The 20,568-nt window shown below is 36.8% G+C and overlaps 1 protein-coding gene across 1 annotated transcript in view; it reads left to right on the forward strand.

Annotated features, from left to right (window-relative positions):
- The window catches only part of KDM6A (lysine (K)-specific demethylase 6A), a 79,345-nt gene that overhangs the window by 31,054 nt on the left and 27,723 nt on the right, over positions 1 to 20,568 (forward strand). The window contains exons 3-4 of the mRNA XM_008944442.1: positions 6,028 to 6,086; positions 14,302 to 14,422. Coding sequence (XP_008942690.1) covers positions 14,384 to 14,422 — 39 coding nt within the window. The 5' untranslated portion in view covers positions 6,028 to 6,086; positions 14,302 to 14,383. The remainder of the gene's footprint in view (positions 1 to 6,027; positions 6,087 to 14,301; positions 14,423 to 20,568) is intronic.

Genomic DNA, 20,568 nt, shown 5'->3' on the forward strand with positions numbered 1-20,568 from the left:
CCCTGGGTGTCACGGCTAAGGGACAGCCTTCCCTCACAGGGGGCCTGCAGGGGGTAGAGAATGTACAGTCTTTCCTAAAGAGCAGATGGGAAGGGAGCTGGATGGGAAGGAGAGCGTAGAATTTCCAAAGACAGATACTACTTAGGAGGAAAAAAAAAAAAGAAATCCCTTTAACTTTGTGAATGGTGTGGGGGTTTTGTTTATTTGGGGTTTATTTGATTTCTACTATGTTATTGTTGGGTTTGTGTTTGGTGTTTTTGTTTGTTTGTTTCACCTTCTTAAGAACTTCTCTGTGAAAGGAGAAAGGAAAGTATTTTTTATGACTTAAGAAACAGATTAGCCAGTTTTCTTTTACAAGTAGCAGATGTATTTTGGCAATACGTAATCTCTGAAAAGATTAACTGCTGAAAGACAAGAAGAAATTACTTTGTAGTTATTTACCAAGATGTTACACTAATGAATCTATTATATATGCCAGAATATATTTGTCACAGGAATAATGACTTTTATGTATTAATTGCTTTCACGTGGTTGGTGGGATGCAGGCACACACCCCGTAACAATTTTTTTTTACTGTTGTGATTATTGCTCAAGCACCAGGGTTGTGCAAGCATGTCATGTATAGCTGTATTTTAAAGATTCTGTAGGAACCTAATTATTTTTCAGGTTCTTTAAAATTTCTTGAAGGCCTTGAGGAAGCCAAAGCTAATGATGATTATTTGCAATACCCCCTTTACAGGGATCTTAGTATATGTGCAGGTGTTGGGAATGTGTAGAACATGTTGATAGATAGGGCTCATTTAGATTGTACAAGCAAGGGAAAAAAAAAATTATTTAAACCCTCCCCTCTTTCACTTATGATGTTTGTGACTGGAACTGCTAGAGCCTGTCAGCTCCCAGAGGCATATGGCTGTTTATGCACAAGAGCCTGAGTGTAGTTTTTTTATGTGGTATGTGTTCTCCAGGGACCTGTTATTATATTTTGAGTAGTGTCAGGAGGAAGCATTAGGCATCATAGTGTCAAAACTTCATCTTTAATTTTTTCTGTGAAGGAATAAACATATTCACACATTTGAATACAGAAACTGTTCTTTTGCTTCAAACAGGTTGATGAGAGACCCTGTGACCACAGGATGTGATGTAAACTGTAAAACCTTGTTTTCCTAGTTAGGTTTCCTGAAGAGCAGTGGTCTTCTGGAGCCTGGTGGGATGTGGGCCAGACTGCAGGTTCCTCTTGGACTTGGGCAGCTGTGGGAGGGGTGTTCAGAGTCCTGCTGGAAGCAATTGTAATATGTCATCAGATGCTTTTTGATTCCTGGCAGCAGTAAGCAAATGAAAAACAGTCACTGGTCTCATGAGGGTGTGGAACTTCATCTTTTTTCCATAGTTTCCCTTCAGACTTCCACCAACCAGCTGCAATGGGACTTGGTTTCTCCTGTTTTGTTTTTCTTTTTTAAAATTTTGTAATATGGTGAGATATAGTCTGATTTCTGTCTAAGTATTATCCACCTTTTAATTAATTAAAGGAATTATTTTATTTATATCTGGCCCTGCCCTGAAGAACAATGTATTTGCGTACATGTCTCACTGGTTAAGGACCTGCATGGAGAAGACTGACAGGAAGGCTGTGAAGTTATTTCTTGTTTTTATCTGTCTTGTACTGGCCTATACAAGTTAATTTCTCTCAAACATTTATATGTGGATTAGGAGATAATAAAGTATTGCTTTTTTAAAAAATAGGTTGCCTGTTTAAATATTTTATCTAGGATTTCACTCTTTCTGTTTGAAAAGCTGTAGGTTTGATATGCATTTTGTTGGTAGCAGTGCAGTCTTAAAGCACTTTTACTTATTTTGTTTACCTTCCACTCTTTTACTTATGCTACTGCGGTTGTTTATGGAGGGGCTACACAGAGAACTTCGATGAGAGGTTGATCCAGTTAAAAAGAATCCTTTTTTTATCTGGATTTTAATAACTCAAATCAGTTCTGCATCCAGTTGGCTGTAGGACTTTACAAGTTATTGTATCAGTGAAAATAAAAGGCAATGTTAGGGAGTGTATCTGAATCAACAGTGCTATGAAACTATCACAAAAATTGTCCCTTTTAATTTTTAAGTTATAAGGTCCCAACTGGAATCTGCTGTGAGTGAGGTTACTTTGACTGTTTAGTGTGTTTTTTTTCTACTCTCTCACTTTCTGGAAGCTCCTATCAAAAAGATTTTCATTTGCAAGCGTATCTTCTTTGTATCTTCTGTTTATAAAACACAAATTTGGAGTCGGTAACAGGGTCTCAAACGCTTGATAAGCGTTTTAGTGGTGAAAAAGACCTGGACCCAGATGTGGCAGCTGTGCATTTCTAGAGTCAGCCTAAGATGGCCATTTTTATGGGTACAGCTGCTTGTTACATGGGACAGGTGAGTTTATCTGACCCGGGGTTTATGAAGTGTCAAAGTGTGATGCTCTAACCTGACGTCTTTTTGGCTGCAGCGCAGGCTGCAGCATCCTTAAAAACGGAGAAGGCGGCTTGGTTGTGAACTTGCTCTGAAGTGGCCAGAGAACAGAGCATGTGAAGTGTTGGGGATCTGTTTCCATCTGCTGCTTCAAAGAGACTATACATCAGTTATTTGGGTTCATACAGCAGGTCTGTGAGAGAGGTAGAATTTTCTTCATTGGTTGGTTTTTTTTTTTGTTTGTTTGTTTGGTTTTTTTTTCTTGATTGCTTAAAAAAAGGTCAAAAAGTCTTCAACATGCTTGTTCATCTCCGTTACATAAAAAGGTACCTACAGATACATTTTTGCCTTCTGAGTTGCTGATCAGTAGAATACTGTGGCTTGTACATTTTTCTACACTATAATTGAAATGTTGCTCAGCATTAGTGCATATAAGTAGCAGAATACATGATATAAACTTGACAGTTTTCTTAAATTGCATAAGCATGTTAAAATGGAAAGAGGTATTTGAGCCATCTAGTGGTTGGTATGAAGCATTTTATCATTTTCTGGTAGTTTGTTGAAAATGTAAATGACATCAGCTTGGAAATAACATTTCTAATTTCTCCACTTTCTAACAGCATGGTTGTAAAATGAAAAACCCCAGACATAGAAATTGAGATTTGAAATATGGTCTGTTTCGGTTTGTGACTTTCTTTTTTTCAATTTACAATAGATTTTAGTGAAAAGAGAGATATGGCAGCATTATAATTACATTAAAAATTAGTAGCCAAACAATGAGTTTGTTATCATGAGAAGCTCAGAAATTGTGAGGGTTGGTAAAATGTTCAAGGAAAGGATTATAATAAGATAATTTTGTTTTCTACTTATTAATGAAAAATGTTTTGAGGGAGAAATGTGGGCTTGTATTCGTCAGCTATTTATAGCAGGATACTGAATATCAGGGATTACAGAAGTATTCTTTACTGGAAAACATGGGGTATATACTTTTTGTGATAAATTTGTTCAAACAGAATCATCAAAGGCAAACGAAAACAGATTTCTTAAGGTGGGGTGTGTTGCTGGTAAACAGAGTGAGAGAGTCTTAACAGTGTTTGTAGAAGAAAATTTCATGTAATGATCTTGCTTGATCCTGGTAGGTATTAATCTGTTCTAGCTTTTCATATTTGCTGTGGCTAATAGGAACTTGACTGAGCATTGAACTTGATGGTGCTCTGCAGTATAGGCAGGAAAGTTAGCTGCTAAAGTAATGAGTGAACTTCATGTGCATGTGGCCCTGAATTGTTTTGGGAAAATACTGCATATGTTGAAACAGTGTAATGTCTTCCAGTCCTTGTGACAGTCCTGCCCAGGATCAAACACAGATTAGAAGATATCCATATTAAGACAAATTTAATAAACAATCAACAAACAGTTCTAATCGTGTTACTTATGGTTAGAGCTGTAGTGCTTCAGAATAGATGAAAATCTACGATACTGACACTGCAGAATTTGGATATTTACACTTGAAGTAAAGTATTAGAGCCTCAATACTTGCCTTGTTTGGTGGTGGTGTTTGTGGGTTTTTTTGGGTTTTTTTTTTAGGCCAATCTCAAATGCTTTGTAAGGCCAAATGAGGGTGAGAGGAAAGGGGAGAACCAGTCGCAGAACAAAAGAGAGCAGTAACAATTGATTCGTATTTTATGATTTTACGTGGGTGGGGACAACCTGAAAGCTTCATGTGAACTTGATATATTAATTACATTTGTACCTGCATATTTGTCTTATTGTACCTTGAATGTTGATTATTATTAACTCTTAGGACTACAGTATAGGCTGGATGAATATTCTGAATCTAATTTATTTGGACTGTTTATTCTAATAAGTTTCAGAAAAAAAGAAATTAAATTCTTTGAAAATTGAAGATGTTTTAGTTATCAGGCATACTTTGGCTTGAATTTTGAAGTGTGGTGATGAAGGGCTTTTGTTACACTATTACTGCGAATCTTTATGATGATCTAGTCTTAATTGAAGTTGATGAGGTCACACTAAGCAGTTTTGTTAAGTTCTGCTCTATAAATGAGCCTGACCTGAACACAAAAAAGGTTACTAGGTGTGCACTGTACATTTTAGGCTTCTGTGTTGCACATGTGAAAAACCTCTCTATCTTACTTCTTACTTTAAAGTTACTTCTAAATCAAGGCATTATGTATGTTCTGGTTTTGAGCTTGCCTTCTTTCCTAGTCTCTTCTTGCACACTTGGAAAGTAGGAGATATATGGAGTACAGAATTAGGGATCTTTCTTTCTGTTTTTGTTCCATTAAACAGTGTGGTTTTATGGTAGTATTAAGGTGTCATCTTCTATTTTTTATGTACTTACCCTTCCACTCCCCTTATTAACATCTTCCAGTGCACTGATTGCTGTAGTTTCTTGTCATGCCACAGCGTTTTCTTGGAAGCTGTCCATAGCTGAAGCTAAGATGCAACTGTATCCATGAAAGGATCTTTGTCATTTCCCCTGGTTTTAATTTGCATTTAGAAGATGCAAATGAGGTATAATGAAATGGTAATGTTTGGTCCCGTTTTGGATGAATTGTGGTCTGGTTACTAGTTATTTTCTACAGGAAATCTAGTTATACCTTTTATATTTGGATTTGGTTTAAAGCATAACTAGGATTCATTTCATGGAATTCCATAGAAATATAGAAATGTGACTTGTTGAAGAAGTGCGTACAAGTAGAAGAGTGATGAACTTGAACAACAGCCTTTGACAATGAAAATTCCATCTGGAATTTTCCATGTGTCAGCTTTGTGTTCTTTGGGATGTATTCTTGGTCTCTCAAAACCAGAACTACACATAAGAAAAGCCTAAAATGTGTCACAGGCAACATGTAACACGTTATCTCCTGTAAATAATGCACAAGCTCTGCTAAATAGGAAATGACTGTGCTATGGCATAACTTTTATTTTTTTTAAAGTAATTTGTTTATTTTTCCTAATTTAGGAAATATGTAATAATTATTTGTAGAACTGGATTGTTAAACATTCATTAATCCTCTGTAGAAGCAAATCATACTTTTCTGTGAAAAGAAAATGCAGGGGGAAATGGGTTTTAGAAAGCATATTTTCAGATTCATATAATTAATGTTCTACTTTAGACACTGAAATTAGAGTGTGTAGCTTTGTTTACTTTTATGTGAATATAAATTATTATGACTATTGACTGGTGTTTGGTCATAAACCATTTTTTATTACATTAAATTGCCAAAGACCTCCACTCTGTCATTTCCTTCCCTGCTGTTAATACAAGTAGAACAAAGCACATCAGTTACTCTCATGTAAAAGTGCTTGAATATTATTGTCACTATTCCTCAAAAAATACTTTGCAGAGAATAACTTTTTTCTTTTTTTCTTTATTTTTAAAATGTCTACTTATCTTTTCATTCCTCCTTTTTGTTTCTTCCTGTTCAAGGTGAAATTTAAATATGCTTATCTTATAGTGGAAATAAAATGTCAAAGGATGAATAAAATATGAAAACTAAATCTTACAGCATATAATTGCCTTTTCTAAGTTTTAAACATTGTTTCTTTCCTTTACAGAATGCTGCCTTTTTATACGGCCTTGGTTTGGTCTACTTCCATTACAATGCCTTTCAATGGTAAGTTGGAATAAAATAACAGTATTGTGCGGTGTTTTATCAGTGGGTGAGTATTTCAGCTTCAGAGTGAGTGTACAATAATTTATTTTTTTTTTATTATAGATAATAAGTGGGCCTTGGTGTCACGTCTGACTTACAGAGTAATGTACCTGTGGCAACCACAGCAGTTGCTAGAAAACGCTTAAAGGAGAATTTTAGCTCCTTGTAATATAATTCAGCAAGGGGGATAGAGCTGTGTGACTCAGCAGGTTTTTGTAATTTATCACTAACCTGTAGCTTTTCTGTTTGAAAGCCTTGTTTACAAAAAGTTTTACTTTTCTCTTGGAAAAGAAGTGGCAAAGTGGGCTTGTTTTCATTTGGCTTGGTATTCAGTAATTCTTACATAGGTGTATAATGTAAAAGTTTTGGGTGTGGGAAGTAGTACATTCAGACTTGAATCAGCATGTTTAAAACTGAGGTAAACCCTCAGAGTTGTAAATTCTGGCAGGGCTTTCGGGACTGAGAGTGGCTGCTGCTGAATGTGGGAGGCAGGGTTAGTTTTCAGTTGGGGTTTTGGTTTTGGTTTATCAGTGATGAGAGAAGAGTGATGCATGGAATAGGCCCAGTCCCTGGGATTCTATTGAAACGTCCCCAGACTTTCATTTCGGTTTATTCTTGTAGAAGTTTAGTGTCATTGGAAGAAAGTCAGGAAGGTGGAGTGTTTAGCTCAGTGGTTTTTTACATGCAGTATGTAAACTGTTAATAACCTGTGACTTTACTCCTTGTTTGATTACTGAGAAGTTTATCATCTTGCTGGACTAAGCATGACTGCAGTTTAGGAGACAGGAAGTTATGATTTTGGAACATTGAAGTAGGAATTCTTCCCACTCCCCCAGTGAATTGTTTCTATGTATCTGTAAGACAAAAGATTTGTACTTTCCTCAGGATAAAGTAGATAAGCCTTCATTCTTCAAATTAAGATAAGTTGGTTAAATCATGAGCTCAGGACTTGGATTGATTTTGTTTGTTTGTTTTTGTTCTTACAACTCATTCCTTCCTTTATTGCTAGTGGTGAAATGAATGTCATGCATTGTATGTGGCATGCAATTCTATTGCATTCTAATTAACAAGAGAAGAACAGGGAAGTTTTCAGTACACCTGGGAGTCCACTATTTTAAGATTGTCATCAGTTTTGGTTGAATTTCACCATGTTACAGAACATTCTTATGCTTCTTATCCTGCTATTTAGCATCTTCCAATGGATGGAGCAGCAAAGTCAGGTGATTGTGAGGCATAAGTGTTCATAAATTAGAGCTTTCAATTAATGTAGAATTTTCTTCCATGTCTTTAAGTAGGCTTGTTGAGAACATGTATGCCTTAACTTATGTCTTAATTGCATATCAAGCTTCATGCTAAGGTTGTGTAGAAGAATTATGTTTTTCATTTCATCATAAAAGAAATGGTGTGGTTTGAAGTAAGTTGTGTATCATTAGAGTATTGGGTAGAATTTTTAGAGGAAGAAAATCTAATGAAGATAAAATCCTAGACCTTTATGTATGATTTTTATTTTCTTAAAATGCCTTCAAATGCTTTTTCCTCTGCCTTCACTACATTTTCTTGGGGGCAAGAAGAGTGGGATGTGTGGTTGTGGGTGTTTAGGTGTGACAAAATCATAATAAACTTGGAGATGATATAAAATAGTTTACAGTAGATACATTCTTCTTTGTAGATGGTAAGCCTCCATAGGACTCCAGTGCAGAATGCAAAGAGAATCTTGCTTCTTTAAAAGTGAAATGTTAGTAAAACTATCTTATTTCTGGCTGCAGCTGTTAAATGAATCTGTGTATTTCAGGCAGGCGGAGAAGACTTCTAGGTCATTTAAGTTGGTTGATGCTATCATGCTTCATCCATTAACTTTTTTTTTTTATCCACACCACTTTAGACATTCATAGATTTTGATGAGAGGCGTGTACACTGTCCTCTTAAAAGGAAAGGGTGAGGAAGTGCTTGGAGTGTTTTTCATGTCTCATATAAACAGGGATAATAAAAAAGCAAGTGGCAATAAGGTCAGCTTTAGAATTCTTGTTTGTGTTTTTACATTATTTTTTAAATTTTCTAACTTTCATAGAAATGAATGTTGGTTTTGCTTTAAGGCACATACACAATTCACTGTAATTCAGTAGTGTACACTTCTCTATATACTAAAACAGCATTGCAGCATTACTTTAAGTAAAAATCTTAGCTGACATATCATGTTATATTGGTGATTTTGTTCAGCTATTCAGGTAAGAACTGAAAGTTCACAACACATATACAAACATTGCAATCGTCTGATCAGAACAAAACTATTTCATGCAGTTACTATACTAGGATAAGCCATAAGGGATTAACTCCATCAATTGATCAAATAGAGTAAAATGATCTCCAGGTGGATCAGTAGCTTGTGCTGTTGTGGAGGACACTCAGCATTTGATGAAGTAGTCCAGTGGCTGCAGTTTGCATGGGAGGCTCTATGATGGTAAAATTGACCCAACTGCCAGTGACATTGCACTGATAATTGACAGTGTGTAGAGTTCCTGCTTTGGAAACACCTGCGACGGAAAGTCCAGAAGGGATAGAATTTGAGTGCAGAAAACCAACTTGTTTACCAGTAACTTGTGATCTTCATGGTGCACATCTGTATTGGTGATTCTTTCTCTGTTTTCCTGGAGTCCCTTCACCTGCTGTGGTGTTCGTAGTTACCTTCTTAAGGAGGGCAGAATTTGTGCATGCACTGTGTAGATACTGCTTTGTCAAGTATTTCTCAGGTTTCAGGTGGCTGGGTCTATATATGTAGTTTTTAGGTATAAAAAAGGGGAAGGTATGTGTAGACTACATTTACTAATTGTAATTATCCATTGACAAAATGGCAATTAACTTTCTCTTTTCATGTGTTACCTTTGTGTGATTGTGACTGTTACCATTCAACTGTTACAGCCCTTTGGACAGAGGAGTTCTATCTAAAGACTATAAAAGTATTTAATAAAATCACAGTGTACTGATTTCTGCTGCATGTGTATATTTTGTTTATATTCAAGCTGCGAGTTTCAGATAGAAATTTTGCCATCATAGATTCACATCAACTGCATTTGTGAGGCTATGAAATGTTGTGAGGCTCAGAATAGGTAGTCAGAAAATTGAAAGAGAATAAAGAATAAGAAAGCTTCACTCCAGCTGCATCTTGTATTTTTCCTGATATTTTACAATAATATTATGTTGTTTTATGATGCAAGCTCATTCTGATTTTCGTGGGGTTTTTTTGTTTGAAACTTACGAGTGTTGGCTCCTGAATAGTTAAATTGATGCTATTTTTTTATATTCTTTTGCCTTGTTCAAAGCAGATTTTATTCACAATCTATCCAAGTAAAACCTTCCAATAAAAGTCTTATGAGAGCTTGCTAAATTTTTAATATAATTTTCTATTATTATTCAGTTGGTTTCTCCACTTTCATAATCATAGGCATTGTTGTATAGATGAGTGGGTGGAAAGATAGCTACAGTATTGATTTTGGAAGTCTTGATTTGGAAGTGATAGATTTATGTCAGTTCTATTTTTCCTGAATTATTTTAACAGCGCTGTATAAAATGTAACCCAGAGTTGTTTTTCGTCCTCTGTAGCATCTGTTTTCTAGTCCTGCTTTGCCATTTTGTTGAATGTTAGAAAGCCTGTTCTGACTGTTAGTGAAAACACTCCCATTGTTGGAGAAAAGTCTTATTTAATTCAAATAAAAATTCTGGTAGACTCAGCCAACGTTATTTCTTACAAGACAGTTGTCAGTATCTTCAGAGAACAAACCAAAAGTCATCTATTGCTGAATTTAGACAACTGTCATTTATTTCTGCTGTAGGAGAGCTGCCAGCCCTTCATCTGGTCACTTATCCTTTGGACTAATATATGTTTAGTCTGCTGAAGGATTAAAATGAAAAGTTCTGTCTGTGCATGAGGGGCCGTTAATTAGTGGTGCAGAGTAACAGCCTGCTTGAGGAAGGCTGTGTGCCATCATCTCTGAAGGAAGTTGTTAGCTTCTTAAGCAAAGTCCTGCTTTATGTGACAGATCATCAAGCTATTTGGTAATATTTGCTCTTTCAGTTCTGGTCAAACCATGGAAGACCTTTGAGGGGAAACATTTGGGTAACTTGTATGCCTGGGATCTTCTAGACCCATATCTTTCTGGTTGTAGGCCTGGGCAGAGGGCAGAAATGCAACTAGTGACATTTCAGAGCAAAGAAAGAATTGCACAAGGATCAAGTGACTCCTGCTGTATCCAGAAGTCCCAGCCTGGGCAAACAGATGAGCCAGGAAGGACTGCAGTTACCAACATTGTGTCATGTTCTCTCTCATTTCCCTTTGCTACTACATACTTGCCCCTGCTTTCCACTTCTCATGTCCACTTCCTCTGCGTTGTACCAACCTATGCCAAGCCCTGATACCGTCTGTGGTGGGTGTTACTGAGCACTCACAACTGAAATGGATGCCAGTGATGTTGCAGATATTTTGCTGTTGATGTAGTAAGGCACTGAGTCTGGAGCTCTGGGCATGGCACTGGCAAACACGCAGTCCCAAAATAAAACTGAAGTTTTTACTGTAGTCCATGTTCTTGATGTGTCCTGTAATATTGAATGCATTGCTCTTTTGTGTAAATGCTTCCCATAGGCAAAAGTAGATCAATGTGAATTCAGCTACAGTGTAGAATTGCTTGTCTCTCTGTAAGGGTTGCTAAGCAAATGTCTTTCCAGAGTTTGAGTTTTCATTCTATGGAGATTCTACTGACTATTTAGAATCAGACTATAGTTAACAAAATGGGCATGAGCACCTGCCACTGATAGACATTTTTGAAAATGCAGCCTTTCAGATTAGTTATTTGTGAAATTTTGGTAATGCCCTTTTTCACAGAAGTAGTGGATGTAATTTTGATTTGTTATTAGTGATGTTTGTCATCCGGGAAAAACACAAATTGCATAATCAGTACAGAATTAACGGTAGAGTTAAGTCAGATGCAGGACAGTATTTTGAATGGAGAAGATACCTGACTTTTCCTTGGAAAAGCTGCTTTGGGGAATATTTGGTATATTCTTACACCATTTTCCTCCCTTAATTTACTGATGTAATAACGCTCATTGTAAGTTTAAATTTGTTACCTTTCAGAATTCTTTTTCAGTTGTTGCTATGGCATCCAAGGTTATAGAATTTAAGATACAAGCAAGACACTGACCCAGGAATTTCCTAGCATCTTAAGTGTGTATGGATTCATTCTTAAATGTAAATCCATTCACATATTAGAAACTGAAAGAAAATTTCCCTTTGGAGAGTCTGTCACCAGCGTCTCTACCAGTGTGTCCATTCCATTGACAAATCACTGTACTGGATGGGAGAAGTCAGTGCTCCCTGACTACAGTCCTTTGCAGGTTTTTTAACCTTCCAAGGAAATAATGTTTTTAAAGCATCTCTACCTTTCCTCCTGCAACCATCAGTTTAGGAATGATAAAATATAACTTAAATGTACAACTAGAATATTACCATTCAGCTGTTAGCGTGGTAACTCAAACAGTGTTTAAAAGGGTACAGAGATTTTTGGTTTCACTTGATGGGATATACTTTTCCAAGTACGCCATTAGTTCCTGCATAGAGTGAGTCTACAGGAACGGTATCTTGTCCTACAAATTTTCTTCCTCATTGCACATTTTGGGCTTATCTTTGTTGGAAAATTGTGTTAGGCTTTAATGTCATCTGAAAGATATGTGGTGACTCCTAATATTTCCTAGCAGCTAATGTTAAACCACAGGCAGCTTGGAGAAGGGTGATTGGTGTTGTCTGCACAGAGATAAACCTGACACACAGCTCACAGGGGCTGCCTGGGACTAGCAGGTTGTGCTGAATGTGGCGTAGTCTTTCTGCTGAGAATATTACAGGGTTTTAAATGCTGTGCTTTTCTGAAATACCGGGGTAGGCAATATTCTCGTTCTTTTGAATGAATGAGAGTATACATTCAAGCTACATTTAAAAGATGTCCTTAACATTTGTTATGCTCGTGGCTTTGTTTAACTCTGCTCAGCTGTGGCAATGAACAGTAGCTCCCGTTCAGTAAGCAGGAGGCTAAAAGACTTTTTTTTTTTAATCTCTTAGACTTTCTCTTAAGCTTTTTTAGAAATCCACGTTTCAGTGATCTTTGCAACTGAGGCATGACATAGGGCAAATACAGAAATACTATTTTTTGACTGAGAAAGCTAGCTAAAATGTGAAGAATGTGAAGATAACAAAGTGTATGTGAGCATGGTCACAATCTCCCATATGGTATAGAACCACAATGTCTTTATTCCTGATTTTCATCTTCTCTTGGATAGGGACCATAGGCTGGTTTTTTTCCTTTTTAGAACTTAGGATACCGTCTTTGAACTAGGTGCAAATAATGGATTTTAATTACCAGTGACTAACATATAAGTACCATATTGGAATTAAGAAATACAAATACATAATCGTAAAATCTGTACTTGGCATAACAAGCATAGCTTACAATATGTGCTCATAGTGATCAGCTGAGTTGTTTGCCTTCCAGTTTGAGTAGTGTTCTTGGAGATGATGATGAGCATACTGTTATGAGAAATAGGTCCTTGTTTGTTATGATTTCAGTGTAAAGACTCAGGTGTGTGATTTATCACCCCCCCATACCTGTGACAGGGAAGTTCAGATGAGATGTGAGAGACTGCTTACTGAACTGGTGCAAGTTTGTCCCTTCTGCGTTTCGCTTGCTCATATTCCGTGTGTAAGAGAAGAGCAGGGTACAAGGAAGGCCGTTCTGAAAGATTGTAATAGAGGAAGCTTCAGTTCTACAATAAAAAAGTTGTGGTGTGTTGGTGATTTTCTGGTGTGTTTTTTTTTTTTTTTTTTTTTTTTTTTTTTTTTTGTTTGTTTGTTTTTAAGCCCATCTGCTTTTAAGTTCTATTTAAAGACATCAGATAATGTTTTAGGTACAAACGATTTTGTTGCGTTGTCTAGAGGAAGTTCTGTGCCTTTGGTTTGCTTTGCCATCAAAAATGGGAAGAGAGTCCATAGGAATTTTAGAGCAGAGGATGTGTTTTTCCTAACGGATTCAAAAATGTCCATTTATGTGTTTTGTGAATAAAAAAAGTTACAAAAAAAATATTTATTGAATTTCTCATTGCAAATGCTAACCCTTTGTCCTTAAAAATAATACTGCACTTGGAGGGTAGGAATGAAAGCAGATTGTCTAAACGTTGCATGATTTTAGGCAGTGTGTTTAATTCCTGTCCAGTGCTGCTCCATAATGGGGTACAGCTCTTCCTACAGGCTTGCTGGTCAGTTTCTAGGGATGCCAAGGACAGCAAGTGGGACTGTGCTCCCTGGCCTAGGTGCTTGAATCTACCCCAAAGTGAGACTGATTCTGATTTCTGGAATTGTACGAGCAGTGGTGTAGGTGAAGGTATTTTGTTTCTGTCTGTCGCTGGATTTCAGGAAAAGATGGTCCAGTACCATCATGAACAGGGGCTTGTGTAGAGAGAATTTAAAGGGAAGGAAGTAGAATCAGAGCCATTTTCAGCTATCAGGGGAACATGAAAAGCAAGTTACAGTGGGAGGAGGTGGCAGATTTCATGTCTGTGTATTCCTGGAAGTAATTGAGTGAGTAGAAAGTAATGGAGCAGTAAGTATTGGTTGAGTTCCTACGTGGTGCTGGTGCTAAGAAAGGGAGGCCAAAATGGAAAACGGAGCAGGCTGGTGCACTGGGAGATGTGCATGATCTTTCCTTCGAGGTCTTCTGTCTGCTGTGTCTCTTGGGGGTCTGAACTACCTGGAATCAAAAGCAACCTAGCAGTTGGTTGTGGCATGAACAATCACTGTATTTTTCTAAGATTGCACTAATTTTGTTACTAATTCCTGACTCATCCTTTCTGAAATAGCAGATACATTACTGTATTTCATACAGCAAATTAGTTTCTCTAGATTAATAGAAAAGATTAGACTTTCAAATCCACCAGGATATCTGGAGTATAAAATTAACCTGTCCCTGAAGAGTAAAAAGCCATACACCAAAAACATTACATATAAACCATGATTTTGATACGTTCTTATGTAACAATGCTTTCTGATCCATTTTCTTCTAGTCAGATAAGTAACACTGATTTTAAAATAGCAAAGTAACACTTTAGTAAGAAATAATTTTTTAATCTGTTTCTCTTTCAGGGCAATTAAAGCATTTCAGGAGGCGCTTTATGTTGATCCCAGCTTTTGTCGAGCCAAGGAAATTCATTTGCGACTTGGGCTTATGTTCAAAGTGAACACAGACTATGAGTCTAGTTTAAAGGTAGGTTTAAGTCCTTTTAAATTTAATTCACATTTATTACAAGCTGTGATGCATCTTAAAACTTCAAGGAATGTATAAGCACATGGCAGTTAAATACTACCTGCTCTAGGAACACAAGTGCTTCAGTATAAAGTATCTTGGTCTAAGGCTACTATTAAAATAATACATTTCGGGAGGAGGCTGAGAATGTATAGAAAGAGCAAAAAGAAGAGAAGAACTAGCATCTTAGATTTCTTGATATTGTATCCCCCAACCCCCAGCTTCGCTGCTGTAAACGTAGCTCTTAAAAATTGCTAAAAATAAGACATTTAATGCAAAATAATGTTGTCATATCAAATTTTTAAAATATTGCTTCTACTTTTCTAGCAGGTAATAATTCTTTTATTTCCTGATTTGAGGGTCAGCTTCTAAACCAATGATTTCTGGCTAAGCAGTTAGAAATTGTTTGTGTTAATATGGTACTTTGTTTCTTGTATACTCCCTTAAATTTTTTCAATGCTTGCATTCATTTTTGGTCTCTGACTGTAGTCTGTCATTTTGTCTTCCTCCATTACAATATTTTTGTGCACCCGTTTTTTTTCCTTGTGTTTCCTGCTCTATCCCTATGTTCTTTCCTTCCTGGCCTCTGAATTTAGATATATGTGTCTTGGAAAAAGGTGGTGTTCTGTAGTGGAGTTTTGTGTGCTGGAACATACACCTGCAGGGCTGAGAATTTTATAATTTGTAATTGAGTAATTTCTGCATATTTGTCTCCAACAACTACTGAAAACATGTTTTCTTTTCAAGACTCTTTTGGCTTCCTTTTTCTAGCAGAGTTTGTTGTTCTAAGTTGGATTTGTGAGGCTATCAGAACCACATTGTCCAAGATTTGAAAGTATGACTGTTTTTCCTTTCAATATTTTAAATAATTGGAAGCATGTCTCATCAGGCTTCCTTCTTCTCATCCAGAGTTTCCACCTGTAAAGATAGGTGGAGTTGGAAATAGTAAATAGAAAGGATGATATTGCATAGGAGTAGGGAAGATTCAGTGCAATGAATGGCAAAAGAGAGCAAGTGGAAGTAGAGTTAGATCGCTGTGTTGGGAAAGGGATTATGTGCAAGTTTAGGTGGTCCTATTTCCTTATGCTTTGGCATGGATTTACTGTCGGCTGTTGTGCTGCAATGGGGGGTTAAAGAGGTGCTGAAGAAGTAAATTCTGTTTTTATTTTTAAAGAAGTCTTGGGGACAAAACAGAAGACTAAATTTACAAGGAGACAGTAAACTTGTCATCAAGTAGGGGAAGAAACTTCTACATTTTAATTTTTAATAGAAGAAATTGATTAAGAAATAATCTATTCTTGTGCCATGGAATTTGTAATGCTATCACTGAATCAAGTATTTAAATAGCTGTTATGAAAATTCAGTGTAAATAATTTACTGTGTTTGATCTTCACAACTTCACAAAATAAGATCATCACTTGTCACAAGGATTTTGAGTATACCAAACTTTTCATTTTCAGTATACCAACTACAAATGGTAAAAACACCAAAGTAGTACTTTACAAACAGAAATAAATTAATCTTTTGTAATGCAAAATTGTCATGGTTCCATTGCTTTCATGTGCAACATGACTAAATCAGTTAAAAAAAACTATAGGAGCAACAAAAGATCTTAGCCTGGTGCAGAGTGAAGATCTTCAAAAGGATGATGACATAAACATGATTTGGGGGTGGGGGTGTTGCATTAAGGATAGTTTCACATTGTTCTTCGAGCAGTATAACTGCAGGTTGTTGCTAAAAGTTTGTCTCATTTTCCACCTTGCAATCCTGATTGCATTGTTCAGCACCTTCTGCTGCACTGAACCAAATGATATATCTATCTATTTATTTATTTATTTTTTAAATCCCATTTGCAGACTGAGGTGCGCCAGGTGTCTGAGCCAGCTCAACTTGAGATTACCCAGTTGCTAGGTCCAATGCACAGTAGAGAGCAGGAGCATGTGAACAGGAAGGAGAAGGTAGAGCTGGTTCACCCCCTTCCTGTGCAGGACGTGACTTGAAGCTTTGCTCTGGAATTTCCAACTTCAACACCTCAGGCAGAGTTTCTGGTTTCCTTCCTTTGCTATGGAGGTTGCAGTCCTTAACAGAGAACAACAATGAGGAGCAAGAGAGAAAAGATCCAGTGGGGCAACCCTCTCAGTCTGGGAAGTTTCAGCTGTTTCCAGTTCAGCCCAGCTGTGGATTGAATGTAGAGTCCTGAGACTGGTCTGCCTTGTTTGAAAGCACAGTACTACTGGTTGAAACATATTATCTTATACATCAGTATATAGCATTTGAAGAACAGACTAAGCAGAAAAACAGAACAATTGCTTCTTTAGAAGCCAATCTGACTGATCCCTGAGTTGAAGTTTAAAAAAACCCCTTAAGCTAAAACTCTGTGAGTGTCAAGAGTACGAGGCAAGCCAGAAAATAGTCCCATAGTAAAGAGAACAAAACAAAGTGGTTATGCACAAGTGTGGGAAGAACAAAATGAGGAAGAGATATGATGAAAGGGTGCAAAAGGATGTTTCCACAGTGTTTCATTCTCTGAGACTGAGTATCTTGTCTCTTCACAGACCAAAGGATAAGTAACATTGTCTTGTTGCAACTTTTTTTGGGTTTGTGGAGCTTTTTAAAAGGTTCCAGGATTTTAGAGGATGATGGTGTGAAGTTTAGTATCCAGCCTGCTAGTGACTGGCCTTGAGAACAGGCTCTCTCCCCGGGGTTCTCTGAAACTCAGTTCATAGCCCAGTTTGAGCTCCCTATTCAACACCAGGGCAGAAAGTGGAAGTAAATTTTCATCTGCTCTTTGCTTTTGACAGTTCTGGATTTCACAGATTGTACCAATGTTGCATTAGTGTACTTTGAAATATCATAATGTTTTTGAAGATATTTAAACATTCATGTTAAGTCTGTAATTGCTAAGAATAAACCTTTGCCAACAGATGAGTCATTGTCAGTAAGAGTCTTCAGGCAAAGGGGGAAGATGGGAGTCTGAAGGTCATATATTCCATGTTTTTCACAATTTTAGAGCATTAACATAAATCATCTATATTTTATGTAAGCAATTTAAGCACAAAATTAATTTTTACTATTTTAAGATGTTGATGATCAAGATAATTACTTGAGTGCTGTTTAACAAGCATAAAATCAACTCTCAATGTTTTTTTCAAAATCAATTACTGCTTTTGCATGTTTTTAACATTGCTGAAGTTAAGACTTGCAAATTACTGTAAGAACCCTTGACTACTCTGTTATCCCGTTGCCATAAACTCTGGCAAGAATACCAGTGCAGTTGAAAATTACTTGGACTTTGGGCTTACATTAAGGGGGGAAATAAAAAAAGTGACCCTTCTAGTTGAAAAGAAAGCATTCCTTCTGTAACCTGACAGTTAGGGCAGTGTTACCTTTAGAAGCAATGCATGAAAGCTGAATTTGCCCCAGCCATCAGAAAAGTACAATTAATTCCAAAATCAACTGGCAGTGACTTGGGCAGGGTAGATTTTATAATTGATTTTATAGCAGCAATGTACTATTAAAGTTTACCTCACTGTCCTCACCTTTCCATGCTTCACTGCATATCCCGCTGTCCCCTTCCTGTTTGCTGTTTGCTATTCCTACTACACTAGGAAGACTGTTCATTGGTGGCAGCTGTGATGGCACTATAATAGTCTGAAAGAAAAATAAAGCAAGATCTCTAGGAATAGATAATATATCTTTCTATTGATTTGATAAATGTGTTGGGAAAAATATTCACCCTTCTGAGTACATACCACAGTATTTCTGGCATGTGACTTGCTATCCTAGTCGTTTTCCTATTTAGTGTATATATATTTTCAATTTTGGCCTCCTTTTGTCATTCACAGCATCACAGAATGCTTTGGGTTGAAAGGGACCATTCAACCCAAGAACTAGTCAGAGCATGAAGGGGGAGCCGAGTGTGCTGTGTGGGACCACTGGCATGTGTAAACAACTAGCTGAGGAAAAAAAGCAAAATTACAGCTTTGGTATTATGTAGTTTAATGTTTGGGCTACGTTGGGAAGGGCAGCCATGGGAAACCAGTCTTCCGCCTGGTGGTTGTTTTGCGTGGTGGCACTGAAGTTTCGGCGTGTGATTTTGGTGGGGAGTTTGGGCTGCAGTCCTGGAAGCCTGATGAATGTAAAACAGTTCGCTTCCATTGTTTGCTGACTGGCTACTTGAGGGAAAAGAAGGCGTCTTGGTTTCTCATATTTATTAGAATTATGACATTGAGGGAATGGTGGTTGGAAGTTACTCTGTGGATTTGTGTTTGTGAGGGCTTTGTTTTGCTCGTGTGTGTATGTGTGTTTGTTTTTTTCTGGCGGTAGATTGTTTTATGGCAAACCAAGCTACGTTGTGCTAAATTTTGTTTGGATTGGGAGATGTGGGGTGGGAGGTTAGTGTTTTGTGGCGTGTGTGTGGTTTTTCTTTTGTTTTTATATATATTGCAGATGCATCCTGTACTTAGCAACAAAACCCTTAGAAGATTGAGAATTAAGTTTCTCAGGTTTTCTGTTATCTGCTTACAGTAGAAATACTGATTCTGATTTTCACTTTTAGAAATTTTTCCTCCTTATTTAAACAGAAAACAACTATCCTAGTAGTTTGCTTCAGGCCTATGCTTTGATTTTGCTCATAAAACATCAATTTAAATATAATTTAATTTTTAAAAAATTTTCGTAAAGGTTCTCGTTTGTGAGTAATGTTAAGATATACTGCTTATATTAGGATAAAAAAAAGGCTATGAAAGAATTAGAATTTATTGAGAAAATGTGCATGAATTACATGAATATGCATGAGGTACTAAAAAATGAAATACTGATACACAGATGAACAGCTCAAAGTACTTCCTTATAGTCAGTCAGACAATTCTCATCACTTACTTAAATAATTCTCCTGTTTATATATAAATCTTTATGAAAGATATTTTTAGCTATGGTAGCTATTGTATGCCAACATGTAGCTGTTACAGACATATTGCTCATTTTTTTTCATGTTCTTTTTCTCAGTAATAAATAAAAATTTATTTGTGGAAGTGAAAACTGGTATTTTCAAGCTTTCAAGCGCTGTTTCACAACCTAGTTATCTTTCATACATGCTTAGATGAGAAATTACTAAGCTTAAACATGTTAAATTGAAACAATATATATTTATTTCTAATTATTAAAGAAAAATTAGTGAAAATCCATATAGGTAGGAGAAATTTTGTTATGTCTAATTTTATGCCTATAATTTTGCCAGAAACTAATTAGCAACATTTTTAGGTAAATAAAAGCAAAAAAAAAACTCCAAAACCCAAACGGACCTTAGCTATTTGCAAGTTGGATATCCAAGATTACAAAGCACTTCACCTGAAAGGCACTTTGTGGAAAGCAAGATGAAATGAGTCAAAAGATTATTTTAATAAAGATGTAAGTGGATGGAAAACAGCATTTGGAAATGACATTGCCCTCTTAAGTCTTCATTGTTTGCATCTGCATATGATGCAGACACATATACAAGAAGTAAAAATATCAGTTTTTTAGTGTAGTATGACACCGTAATCAAACTGCAAGAGACTTACCAGTGCAACTGGTTTTGACAGTGGAGCACAGTATCACAATGTCTGGCCTATAGGGTGTTTTCTTTTGATCTCTCTTAATTTTGCTTTGGTTTTTGAGTCATTCTGGAGTTTTCCTAAAAAAGAAAACTATAGGTGTATTTTTAGAAATGTCATGGTTACAAAGAGGAGTAAATTCTAAAATTGAATTAACTTACTATGTGGCAGCTTCCGTTGTTTGTTGGGGGTGGTGGTGTGGAGGATTGGGGAAGAGCAAACCATGAGAAGAGTGATAGCTAACTGAGAAGTTGAGTGAGTGTTGGTGCTGGTACACTTAATTTGTGGACCTTCTCCACATGAGGGGTGTTTTGTTGCTGTAACTGAAAGTAATTGGCTGTAACTGAAAGATTGTCATTCAGGGCATGCAGTAATAGCTAGTTATGCCTACTGGCGAGGTAGCCACAGCTGCCCAGCAAGGATTAGGCTGTGCTTTCAGTTCATCCTGGGTGCTGCGTGGGCTGGAGGCAGTGCTGCGGGTCCTGAAACAACCCCAGCTCAGGGCGGCTCCGG

Source organism: Merops nubicus, unplaced genomic scaffold (assembly GCF_000691845.1).
Source record: "Merops nubicus isolate BGI_N331 unplaced genomic scaffold, ASM69184v1 scaffold21367, whole genome shotgun sequence".
Classification (NCBI taxonomy): domain Eukaryota; kingdom Metazoa; phylum Chordata; class Aves; order Coraciiformes; family Meropidae; genus Merops; species Merops nubicus.